Source organism: Salminus brasiliensis, chromosome 19 (genome assembly GCF_030463535.1).
Source record: "Salminus brasiliensis chromosome 19, fSalBra1.hap2, whole genome shotgun sequence".
NCBI lineage: Eukaryota > Metazoa > Chordata > Actinopteri > Characiformes > Bryconidae > Salminus > Salminus brasiliensis.
In genome coordinates this window covers 219,857-232,356 of record NC_132896.1, presented here as the reverse complement: position 1 = coordinate 232,356, position 12,500 = coordinate 219,857, and the positions used below count along the sequence as shown (strand labels likewise).

At 53.3% G+C, this 12,500-nt stretch overlaps 1 protein-coding gene across 3 annotated transcripts in view; it reads left to right on the top strand.

The window, feature by feature from the left end:
* LOC140540654 (Fanconi anemia group A protein) overlaps positions 1-12,500 on the top strand; it is a 26,771-nt gene that overhangs the window by 1,603 nt on the left and 12,668 nt on the right. Inside the window, exons 2-15 of one of the 3 annotated variants that reach the window (XM_072663042.1) lie at positions 1,204-1,316; positions 1,448-1,547; positions 2,143-2,279; positions 3,344-3,433; positions 6,400-6,467; positions 6,795-6,898; positions 9,666-9,752; positions 10,138-10,198; positions 10,450-10,562; positions 10,810-10,886; positions 10,986-11,127; positions 11,423-11,556; positions 11,629-11,739; positions 11,922-12,017. In XM_072663042.1, coding sequence (XP_072519143.1) covers positions 1,204-1,316; positions 1,448-1,547; positions 2,143-2,279; positions 3,344-3,433; positions 6,400-6,467; positions 6,795-6,898; positions 9,666-9,752; positions 10,138-10,198; positions 10,450-10,562; positions 10,810-10,886; positions 10,986-11,127; positions 11,423-11,556; positions 11,629-11,739; positions 11,922-12,017 — 1,433 coding nt within the window. Of the gene's footprint in view, positions 1-1,203; positions 1,317-1,447; positions 1,548-1,994; positions 2,045-2,142; positions 2,280-3,343; positions 3,434-6,399; positions 6,468-6,794; positions 6,899-9,665; positions 9,753-10,137; positions 10,199-10,449; positions 10,563-10,809; positions 10,887-10,985; positions 11,128-11,422; positions 11,557-11,628; positions 11,740-11,921; positions 12,018-12,500 lie in introns of those variants that run through there. The other 2 variants (XM_072663044.1, XM_072663043.1) reach the window with 2 other exon arrangements.

Below are 12,500 nucleotides of genomic sequence, written 5' to 3'. Positions count from 1 at the left end.
TGTGTGGGGTGTGGCTGTAACAGTGTGCTGTGAGTGACGGCAGGGTGGGCAGCGTGTGTGGGGTGTGGCTGTAACAGTGTGCTGTGAGTGACGGCAGGGTGGGCAGCGTGTGTGGGGTGTGGCTGTAACAGTGTGCTGTGAGTGACGGCAGGGTGGGCAGTGTGTGTGGGGTGTGGCTGTAACAGTGTGCTGTGAGTGACGGCAGGGTGGGCAGTGTGTGTGGGGTGTGGCTGTAACAGTGTGCTGTGAGTGACGGCAGGGTGGGCAGCGTGTGTGGGGTGTGGCTGTAACAGTGTGCTGTGAGTGACGGCAGGGTGGGCAGCGTGTGTGGGGTGTGGCTGTAACAGTGTGCTGTGAGTGACGGCAGGGTGGGCAGCGTGTGTGGGGTGTGGCTGTAACAGTGTGCTGTGAGTGACGGCAGGGTGGGCAGCGTGTGTGGGGTGTGGCTGTAACAGTGTGCTGTGAGTGACGGCAGGGTGGGCAGCGTGTGTGGGGTGTGGCTGTAACAGTGTGCTGTGAGTGACGGCAGGGTGGGCAGCGTGTGTGGGGTGTGGCTGTAACAGTGTGCTGTGAGTGACGGCAGGGTGGGCAGCGTGTGTGGGGTGTGGCTGTAACAGTGTGCTGTGAGTGACGGCAGGGTGGGCAGCGTGTGTGGGGTGTGGCTGTAACAGTGTGCTGTGAGTGACGGCAGGGTGAGCAGCGTGTGTGGGGTGTGGCTGTAACAGTGTGCTGTGAGTGACGGCAGGGTGGGCAGCGTGTGTGGGGTGTGGCTGTAACAGTGTGCTGTGAGTGACGGCAGGGTGAGCAGCGTGTGTGGGGTGTGGCTGTAACAGTGTGCTGTGAGTGACGGCAGGGTGGGCAGCGTGTGTGGGGTGTGGCTGTAACAGTGTGCTGTGAGTGACGGCAGGGTGGGCAGCGTGTGTGGGGTGTGGCTGTAACAGTGTGCTGTGAGTGACGGCAGGGTGAGCAGCGTGTGTGGGGTGTGGCTGTAACAGTGTGCTGTGAGTGACGGCAGGGTGAGCAGCGTGTGTGGGGTGTGGCTGTAACAGTGTGCTGTGAGTGACGGCAGGGTGGGCAGCGTGTGTGGGGTGTGGCTGTAACAGTGTGCTGTGAGTGACGGCAGGGTGGGCAGCGTGTGTGGGGTGTGGCTGTAACAGTGTGCTGTGAGTGACGGCAGGGTGAGCAGTGTGTGCTGTGTTCCAGCTGGTCGGGCTCTGAAGAAGCGGAGACTGCAGAGTGATCAGGAGCTCCAGCAGGCGGCGCTGCAGCTCATCGGCCACAACCACGACCTCTCCGAACTCATCCTGGAATCGGGCGTGAGTGAGAGCCCCCCGGGCGACGCTTCTGTTACTGCACTGGTTCTTAAAGACCCGGAGGGGGTGGTCTTCTGCTGTAGGCGGAATGCGCGGGACTTAAAAGTGAGGTGTCTAATCTCTCTGCTCCACAGGCTGGCCTTCAGGTCGGGGGAGGAGTCTGTGATCGGACTGCCGGGGGTGAAGATGTGCCTGATCGGACTGCTGCTGGACAGATGGGCGCGGCGCTGCTGGGTGAGAAGTCTCCTCTGAACAGATCCACTTTGTTCTCATCAGGATTATCCGGCGATTCGTACACAGCCGCTCCTTACGCAGGACTGACCGCGGTCTGCAGACCGATCTTCTCGCTGTAGCATGAAACGCTACGGCCAATAGGGGGCAGATCGGTGCTAAAACATTCGCTACCAGCGTCCGAATGCCTTCGTGGATGAACCCTTCTGATTCAGCACGGAAACACCTGCACGGTCAGTAAACCCGATTCAGCACGGAGGAGGGGTACGATCCACCCTCCCAACAAACGCAGGACACGCAGGGCAGCCTTCGGGTTTGGGCCAGAACCCGGCTCTGGTTAGTTGTGTAAAGCGGTAGAATGGTGGAGGAGGGGCATTAGGGTGGATGTCGCCCTGGCTGTGGTTCGGTCGGAGTAGATGTGGATTTATTCAGTGTGAAAGTAGTTCCAGCAGTTTCGAGTCAAATGACCGCTGTTGCTGATTAGCAGCTGAATTCTGCAGGTTTGTGGGCGGAGCTTACTGTTCTGTATTCATATAATCAGCAGTGTATTGCCTCCTGACCCTGGTGTGTGTGTGTGTGTGTGTGTGTGTGTGTTCAGAAGGTGAGTTGCGGAGGCAGGCAGGTGAGCTGGGGGTCCCTGTGGAGGTGCTGTGTGTCAGGGTGCTGGTGGAAAAACTCACAGGGATGAACCTGCGGGGGGTCGGAGAGACGGCCATGATCAACCACACTCAGAGGGTGAGCAAACGCACGCACACACACACACACACACACACACACACACACACACACACACACACATGTAAATGTTGCTAGCTTGCAAGTGGAAAAAAACAAAGGCCACGCCCCTTTCTCCCCTCGCTGTGATGCCAGCAGACAGGGTGATGTAGTCAGGTATGGGTGCTGATGGGTGCCCTGAGGAGATGCCGGTCAGTTCTTCGCTAAGGCAGCACAGACTACCTGATCCACTGACGCCTGTAACTGCTTTATTACCTTCAGCTGATAGAACTGCATTATTACACGTTTATAACATAGACTGTGTGTGTGTGTGTAGACCCTGTGTGCATAGGCCGTGTGTGTGTGTGTGTGTGTGTGTGTGTGTGTGCGCGTAGGCTGTGTGTGTATAGACCGTGTGTGTGTGTGTAGGCTGTGTGTGTATAGACCGTGTGTGTAGGCTGTGTGTGTATAGACTGTGTGTGTAGACCGTGTGTGTGTGTGTACACCGTGTGTGCGTAGACCGTGTGTGTGTGTGTACACCGTGTGTGCGTAGACCGTGTGTGTGTGTGTGTAGGCTGTGTGTGTATAGACCGTGTGTGTAGGCTGTGTGTGTATAGACTGTGTGCGTAGACCGTGTGTGTGTGTGTGTGTAGGCTGTGTGTGTATAGACTGTGTGTGTGTGTGTGTGTGTGTAGACCGTGTGTGTGTAGACCGTGTGTGTGTAGACCGTGTGTGCGTAGACCGAAGCCTGAGCCTGAGCTTGTGTGTGTGTGTGTGTGTGTGTGTGTGTGTGTGTGTGTGTGTGTGTGTGTGTGTGTGTAGACCGTGTGTGTGTGTGTGTAGGCTGTGTGTGTATAGACCGTGTGTGTAGGCTGTGTGTGTATAGACTGTGTGCGTAGACCGTGTGTGTGTGTGTAGGCTGTGTGTGTATAGACAGTGTGTGTAGGCTGTGTGTGTATAGACTGTGTGTGTGTGTGTGTGTGTGTGTGTGTGTAGACCGTGTGTGTGTAGACCGAAGTCTGAGCCTGAGCTTGTGTGTGTGTGTGTGTGTGTGTGTGTGTGTGTGTGTGTGTTCTCCTCTGCAGGCTGAGCTCAGTGTGTTCCTGCAGGCGGTGCGGGACCTGCTTGGTGTGTTCAGCCCCAAACTCCTCTGGCAGCACTACTGGAAAACACAGGTAACATCGCCTGAGCGAGAGTGTGTGTGAGTGAGCTGTGTGTGAGTGAGCTGTGTGTGAGTGAGCTGTGTGTGAGTGAGCTGTGTGTGAGTGTGAGTGAGCTGTGTGTGTGTGTGAGTGAGCTGTGTGTGAGTGAGCTGTGTGTGAGTGAGCTGTGTGTGTGAGTGAGCTGTGTGTGAGTGAGCTGTGTGTGAGTGAGCTGTGTGTGAGTGAGCTGTGTGTGTGAGTGAGCTGTGTGTGTGAGTGAGCTGTGTGTGAGTGTGAGTGAGCTGTGTGAGAGTGTGAGTGAGCTGTGTGAGAGTGTGAGTGAGCTGTGTGTGTGTGTGAGTGAGCTGTGTGTGTGTGTGAGTGAGCTGTGTGAGAGTGTGAGTGAGCTGTGTGAGAGTGAGCTGTGTGTGTGTGTGAGTGAGCTGTGTGAGAGTGTGAGTGAGCTGTGTGAGAGTGTGCTGTGTGAGAGTGTGAGTGAGCTGTGTGAGAGTGTGAGTGAGCTGTGTGTGTGTGTGAGTGAGCTGTGTGAGAGTGTGAGTGAGCTGTGTGAGAGTGTGAGTGAGCTGTGTGTGTGTGTGAGTGAGCTGTGTGAGAGTGTGAGTGAGCTGTGTGTGTGTGTGAGTGAGCTGTGTGTGAGTGAGCTGTGTGTGTGTGTGAGTGAGCTGTGTGTGTGTGTGAGTGAGCTGTGTGTGAGTGAGCTGTGTGTGAGTGAGCTGTGTGTGAGTGAGCTGTGTGTGAGTGAGCTGTGTGAGTGAGTGAGCTGTGTGTGTGAGTGAGCTGTGTGTGAGTGAGCTGTGTGTGAGTGAGCTGTGTGAGTGAGCTGTGTGAGAGTGTGAGTGAGCTGTGTGTGTGTGAGTGAGCTGTGTGTGTGTGTGAGTGAGCTGTGTGAGAGTGTGAGTGAGCTGTGTGAGAGTGAGCTGTGTGTGTGTGTGAGTGAGCTGTGTGAGAGTGTGAGTGAGCTGTGTGTGAGTGAGCTGTGTGAGTGTGAGTGAGCTGTGTGAGAGTGAGCTGTGTGTGTGTGTGAGTGAGCTGTGTGAGAGTGTGAGTGAGCTGTGTGTGAGTGTGAGTGAGCTGTGTGTGAGTGTGAGTGAGCTGTGTGTGAGTGAGCTGTGTGAGAGTGTGAGTGAGCTGTGTGTGAGTGAGCTGTGTGAGAGTGTGAGTGAGCTGTGTGAGAGTGTGAGTGAGCTGTGTGTGAGTGTGAGTGAGCTGTGTGTGAGTGTGAGCTGTGTGTGAGTGAGCTGTGTGAGAGTGTGAGTGAGCTGTGTGTGAGTGAGCTGTGTGTGAGTGAGCTGTGTGTGAGTGAGCTGTGTGTGAGTGTGAGTGAGCTGTGTGAGAGTGAGCTGTGTGAGAGTGTGAGTGAGCTGTGTGAGAGTGAGCTGTGTGTGTGTGTGAGTGAGCTGTGTGAGAGTGTGAGTGAGCTGTGTGTGTGTGTGAGTGAGCTGTGTGTGAGTGAGCTGTGTGTGAGTGAGCTGTGTGTGTGAGTGAGTGAGCTGTGTGTGTGAGTGAGCTGTGTGTGAGTGAGCTGTGTGTGAGTGAGCTGTGTGTGTGAGTGAGCTGTGTGAGAGTGTGAGTGAGCTGTGTGAGAGTGTGAGTGAGCTGTGTGAGTGTGAGTGAGCTGTGTGTGTGAGTGAGCTGTGTGTGAGTGTGAGTGAGCTGTGTGTGTGAGTGAGCTGTGTGTGTGAGTGTGAGTGAGCTGTGTGAGAGTGTGAGTGAGCTGTGTGAGAGTGTGAGTGAGCTGTGTGAGAGTGTGAGTGAGCTGTGTGTGTGTGTGAGTGAGCTGTGTGTGTGTGTGAGTGAGCTGTGTGAGAGTGAGCTGTGTGTGTGTGTGAGTGAGCTGTGTGTGTGTGTGAGTGAGCTGTGTGGGAGTGTGAGTGAGCTGTGTGGGAGTGTGAGTGAGCTGTGTGTGTGAGTGAGCTGTGTGTGAGTGAGCTGTGTGTGAGTGTGAGTGAGCTGTGTGTGTGAGTGAGTGAGCTTTGTGTGAGTGTGAGTGAGCTGTGTGTGAGTGTGAGTGAGCTGTGTGTGTGTGTGAGTGAGCTGTGTGAGAGTGAGCTGTGTGTGTGTGTGAGTGAGCTGTGTGTGAGTGTGAGTGAGCTGTGTGTGAGTGTGAGTGAGCTGTGTGTGAGTGTGAGTGAGCTGTGTGTGTGTGTGAGTGAGCTGTGTGTGAGTGAGCTGTGTGTGAGTGAGCTGTGTGAGAGTGTGAGTGAGCTGTGTGGGAGTGTGAGTGAGCTGTGTGTGAGTGAGCTGTGTGTGAGTGTGAGTGAGCTGTGTGTGAGTGTGAGTGAGCTGTGTGTGTGAGTGTGAGTGAGCTGTGTGTGTGTGAGTGAGTGAGCTTTGTGTGAGTGTGAGTGAGCTGTGTGTGAGTGTGAGTGAGCTGTGTGTGAGTGAGCTGTGAGTGAGCTGTGTGAGAGTGTGAGTGAGCTGTGTGTGAGTGTGAGTGAGCTGTGTGTGAGTGAGCTGTGAGCTGTGTGTGTGAGAGCTGTGTGTGTGAGAGAGTGTGTGTGTGAGAGTGTGTGTGTGAGAGTGTGTGTGTGAGTGAGTGTGTGTGAGAGTGTGCTGTGAGAGTGTGCTGTGAGAGTGTGTGTGTGAGAGTGTGTGTGAGAGTGTGAGTGTGTGAGTGTGTGAGTGTGTGAGAGTGTGAGAGTGTGTGTGAGAGAGTGAGCTGTGTGTGAGTGAGAGTGAGTGTGAGAGTGTGAGAGTGTGAGTGTGTGAGTGTGTGAGAGTGTGAGAGTGTGTGTGAGAGAGTGTGTCAGGCTGATTAACCTAAGATAAGATAAGATAGTGTGTATTAGTCCCACAGTGGGGAGATTCTCAGTGTCAGCAGAAAGGGAGAGCAAGACCCTCAGTTACAGAAACGTAGATCAATAATTTACACTATAAACAATATCAATAAGAATAAAATCAACAGTATTATTTACAGATTATTGCAAATGACTCTTAATTGCACACGTGCAACAACCTGTTCTTGTACACACACACAGCCTGTACTGGAGGTGGTGTTCCGTCTACACACTGAGGAAATCCTGCCACTGGAGTACACACTGCTCAGGTAACACACACACACACACACACACACACACACACACACACACACACACACACACACACAGGGAGATGCATGGCTCTAAGTGCCAGTCAAGTGGACCTTTGTCCAACCCCCCCCTCTCACCTGGACCCCCTCGGTCAGGGCTGGATCTGTACGTGGGGTCAGGTGTGCTGAGATTAGAGGGGCTGAAGCTAGACCGAGGTGAAGAAGCTCTGGGGGTGCACTTACTTTTGCAAGAGACTGTAACAATACCAGTCAGGCTCTGTGGGTGGAGCTAACTGTTTTACTGTGTGTGTGTGTGTGTGTGTGTGTGTGTGTGTGTGTGTGCAGTGATCCTGCAGTGTGTGAGTGGTTGGTGTGTCAGTTACAGTGTGTGTGTGAGAGCAGGGTGAGCGAACCGGAGGATGCAAACGTACGGAAACAGATTCTGTCTAGTAAGAGAGATTCCCTCCTCCTCCTCCTCATCTCCACTCCTCCTCCTCCTCCTCCTCCTCATCTCCACTCCTCCTCCTCCTCCTCCTCCTCATCTCCACTGCTCCTCCACTGCTCCTCCACTGCTCATCTCCACTGCTCATCTCCACTCCTCCTCCACTGCTCCTCCACTGCTCCTCCACTCCTCATCTCCACTCCTCCTCCACTGCTCCTCCACTCCTCATCTCCACTGCTCCTCCACTGCTCATCTCCACTGCTCCTCCACTCCTCATCTCCACTCCTCCTCCACTGCTCATCTCCACTGCTCATCTCCACTGCTCCTCCACTCCTCATCTCCACTGCTCCTCCACTGCTCATCTCCACTGCTCATCTCCACTGCTCCTCCACTGCTCCTCCACTCCTCATCTCCACTCCTCCTCCACTGCTCCTCCACTCCTCATCTCCACTGCTCCTCCACTGCTCATCTCCACTGCTCCTCCACTCCTCATCTCCACTGCTCCTCCACTGCTCATCTCCACTGCTCATCTCCACTGCTCCTCCACTCCTCATCTCCACTGCTCCTCCACTGCTCATCTCCACTGCTCATCTCCACTGCTCATCTCCACTGCTCCTCTCCACTCCTCCTCCACTGCTCCTCCACTCCTCATCTCCACTGCTCCTCCACTGCTCATCTCCACTGCTCCTCCACTGCTCCTCCACTGCTCATCTCCACTCCTCCTCCACTCCTCCACTCCTCCTCCACTCCAACTCTCCTCCACTCCTCATCTCCACTCCTCCTCCACTCCAACTCTCCTCTGCTCTTCCTGCCCTCCTCCACTCCTCATCTCCTCCACTCCTCCTCCACTCCTCATCTCCACTCCTCCACTCCTCCTCCACTCCTCCTCTACTCTGCTCCTCCACTCCTCATCTCCACTCCTCCACTCCAACTCTCCTCCACTCCTCATCTCCACTCCTCCACTCCAACTCTCCTCCACTCCTCATCTCCACTCCTCCTCCACTCCAACTCTCTTCTGCTCCTCCAGTCCTCCTCCAGTCCTCCTCCAGTCCTCCTCCACTCCAACTCTCCTCCACTCCTCCACTCCTCATCTCCACTCCTCCTCCACTCCTCATCTCCACTCCTCCACTCCAACTCTCCTCCACTCCTCCACTCCTCATCTCCACTCCTCCTCCACTCCAACTCTCTTCTGCTCCTCCAGTCCTCCTCCACTCCTCATCTCCACTCCTCCTCCACTCCAACTCTCCTCCACTCCTCCACTCCTCATCTCCACTCCTCCTCCACTCCAACTCTCTTCTGCTCCTCCAGTCCTCCTCCACTCCTCCACTCCTCATCTCCACTCCTCCACTCCTCATTTCCACTCCTCCACTCCTCCTCCACTCCTCATCTCCACTCCTCCACTCCTCATTTCCACTCCTCCACTCCTCCTCCACTCCTCATCTCCACTCCTCCACTCCTTCTCCACTCCTCATCTCCACTCCTCCACTCCTCATCTCCACTCCTCCTCTCCTCTGCTCCTCCACTCCTCCTCCACTCCTCATCTCCACTCCTCCACTCCTCATTTCCACTCCTCCTCCACTCCTCATCTCCACTCCTCCTCCACTCCTCATCTCCACTCCTCCTCTCCACTCCTCATCTCCACTCCTCCACTCCTCATTTCCACTCCTCCACTCCTTCTCCACTCCTCATCTCCACTCCTCCACTCCTCATTTCCACTCCTCCACTCCTTCTCCACTCCTTCTCCACTCCTCATCTCCACTCCTCCACTCCTCATTTCCACTCCTCCTCCACTCCTCATCTCCACTCCTCCACTCCTCATTTCCATTCCTCCACTCCTCCTCCACTCCTCCACTCCTCCTCCACTCCTCATCTCCACTCCTCCACTCCTCATTTCCACTCCTCCACTCCTCCTCCACTCCTTCTCCACTCCTCATTTCCACTCCTCCACTCCTCCTCCACTCCTTCTCCACTCCTCCACTCCTTCTCCACTCCTCATCTCCACTCCTCCACTCCTCATTTCCACTCCTCCTCCACTCCTTCTCCACTCCTCATCTCCACTCCTCCACTCCTCATTTCCACTCCTCCTCCACTCCTCATCTCCACTCCTCCACTCCTCATTTCCACTCCTCCACTCCTTCTCCACTCCTCCTCCACTCCTCATCTCCACTCCTCCACTCCTCATTTCCACTCCTCCACTCCTTCTCCACTCCTCCACTCCTTCTCCACTCCTCATCTCCACTCCTCCACTCCTCATTTCCACTCCTCCTCCACTCCTCATCTCCACTCCTCCACTCCTCATTTCCACTCCTCCACTCCTCATCTCCACTCCTCATCTCCACTCCTCCACTCCTCATCTCCACTCCTCCTCTCCTCTGCTCCTCCACTCCTCCTCCACTCCTCATCTCCACTCCTCCACTCCTCATCTCCACTCCTCCTCTCCTCTGCTCCTCCACTCCTCCTCCACTCCTCATCTCCACTCCTCCACTCCTCATTTCCACTCCTCCACTCCTTCTCCACTCCTCCACTCCTTCTCCACTCCTCCACTCCTTCTCCACTCCTCATTTCCACTCCTCCACTCCTCATCTCCACTCCTCATCTCCACTCCTCATCTCCACTCCTCATCTTCGCTCCTCCTCTCCTCTGCTCTTCTTTCTGTCGTATAGTCAAGATCTCACTTCTCTGTTTGACTTTGAAGTTCACTTAATCAAATTGAAAAAGAAATGTCTGGTCTGCGTGTGTGTGTGTGTGTGTGTGTGTGTGTGTGTGTGTGTTAGGTGTGGTGTGTGTGCTGGTTCGGGCTGGGTTTGAGGACGGTCAGGACTCTCAGTACTGCTCTTCTGTGCTGGACCGTATGCTCTCCTGTGAGTAACACCCCCCCACACACACACACACACAGTGTTGTTATCATAGAGATGTTAATATAGTCTAATAGTAATAAACACCTGATCCTGTTGATTTATTTATTTATTTATTATTTATTTACTCATCTTTCATTACATTGTTATTGTTTTTGCTACTGTCTGTCTCTCTGTCTGTGAGTCTGTCTGTCTCTCGGAGTCTGTCTCTTGGGGTCTGTCTGTCTGTGAGTCTGTCTGTCTCTCGGAGTCTGTCTCTTGGGGTCTGTCTGTCTGTGAGTCTGTCTGTCTCTCGGGGTGAGTCTGTCTGTGAGTCTGTCTGTGAGTCTGTCTGTCTGCAGGACTGTAACTCTCCTGCCGTCAGCACTGCTCTGTCTGCTTGTTCCTGCAGGGCTGCTGGACTCTCCGGGAGACACACACCGCTCTCAGTCTGACCCGGCTGCCGGAGTTTGGTAAGACTAAAGGGATAGTTTGAACAACCCAGTTCCCCCAGTAGAACCTGACCTACAGTAACCTCACAGCTCCAGACGCTGAACATACCTCAGCTGATCTACATCGGGGAACAAGGGGGGGGGGGCTGGATAAGGGGGGAGGGGACTGGATAAGGTACTTTTTTTAAATGGCTTTAAGTGTCAGGCAGTCACTGTTCACTGTTCACCTGGTGAAGAGTCTGACCCGATGTGCTGTGTTTCCATGGTAACAGGCTGCAGGTCTATGACCCCTCAGTGCTCGGGGTGTCCGTGTCGGAGGAGGGGCTGCAGCGCTTTTTCACACATTCCCTTACACACATCTTCACACACCGGGCCCAGCTGAAAGGTGAGTGCTTTACCTGCTGCAGGTTCTGTTACTGGTTCTGTTACTGGTTCTGTTACCGTAGTGTTTATTGTAATATTTGAAAGAGTTTATTGATACAAAATGCTGCTGCTGTCTGAACAGAACCCAGAACTGCTGTCCTGCTGTATGTCTGATTGGTTGAATGACAGCAGGTTGTCTGGATCACTCTGCTGAGTGCTGTGTCTGTGTGTGTCTGTGTGTGTCTGTGTGTGTCTGTGTGTGTGTTCAGTGTCGGATGCCATCTCCATGCAGAGCCAGTGGAGCTTCACAAAAACCCCGCCCCTTCTCACCACCCTCTACCGAAAGGTATAATCATCATTAACCTTTAATAATCAATAACTAATAATAAAGAGAACACACTCATCTGTTTCTCTCTCGCTCTCTCTCTCTGTCTCTCTCTCTCAGGTGTGTGTGTTGTTCCAGGTGGAGGTGGTGTTAGCTCACCTGCAGCAGGTGTTGGAGACTCATGAGGTGAACTGGCAGAATGTCCTCTCCTGTGTGTCCACACTGCTGGTGTACCACACACACACACACAGCTGCCTGAAAGGTATACACACACACACACACACACACACAGCTGCCTGAAAGGTATACACACACACACACACACACACACACACACACAGCTGCCTGAAAGGTATACACACACACACACACACAGTAGCTAACACTCTTGTTGCTGAATGCAATCAAATCCTCAAACAGTTACAGAGACAAAAGCAGGAGAAGCTGCTACCCTTGATTTCAGAAGAAACAAAGAATGAGCAGGTGTCATAAGTAAAGTGGATACTTTATATATATATATATGCGTGTGTTTGTGTGTGTGTGTGTGTGTGTGTTAGAGCTGCTGTCTAGGCTGCTAAATGCAGCGTTCGAGTCGTATGATGTAGAGAGGATGATCACAGCCTTCCTGCTGGCTCGCCAGGGGGCGTTAGAGGGTCCGGCTGTCTTCCTCTCCTACAGAGACTGGTTTAAGGTGAGGGTTCTGATCCGTGTTCCGTTTGGGTACAGTGTGTTTACCTTGGTTAATGATGATGTTCTCCTGCAGATGTCTTTTGGCGGAGCCAGTGGTTACCACGGCAACAGCAAGAAGTCTCTGGTGTTTCTGCTGAAGTTCCTGACGGACCTTGTACCGTTTGACCCCCCGCAGTATCTGAAGGTAAGATCACAGGTGATAAAGAAATGACGTTGATTTGAACTGTGTGACCATTACTGTCTCTAACTGTAACACCTTCCATATGAGGACCGCCCGTCTCTCTCTCTCTGTCTGTCTCTCTCTCTCTGTCTGTCTCTCTCTCTCTCTCTCTGTCTCTCTCTGTCTGTCTCTCTCTCTCTCGGTAGGTCCATGTGATGTATCCTCCATTGGTGATGGTGAAGCACCGGTCAGTGCTGCAGGAGTACGTGTCGCTGGCACGGACGCGTCTCTCTGATCTGAAGGTAGGTTTAATGTGCAGGTGTTTTGTTGATGTGATGTTGTCATGGTTTCAGGCTTTGATCAGACTGTTATTTCGCTTAGTTTCCATCTATTCTGATTCATTTCTACACATTTTTCAATGAGTGGTCCCATATCAGCCATGCCCCCCAGTGCTCCAGTCACTCAACCCAGAGTCAAGTCAGATCTATTTGTGTAGCTTTTTATAACTGTTGTCGTGACAAAGCAGCTTCACATAATTAGTAATTAATAAAAGACAGAGACAAAAGAAATAATGTAAGATATGATTGATCAAAGACCCCAGTGAGCCCCAACGCCGACAGTGGCAAGGAGAACCTCCCTCAGAGCTGGAGGAAGAAACCTTGGGAGGAACCAAGACTCACTAGGGGGACCCATCCTCCTCTGATCAGAACTATTTTTCAGTTTACATTTACATTTACAGCATTTATCTGACGCTCTTCTCCAGAGCGACTTACAAGGTAACTCGT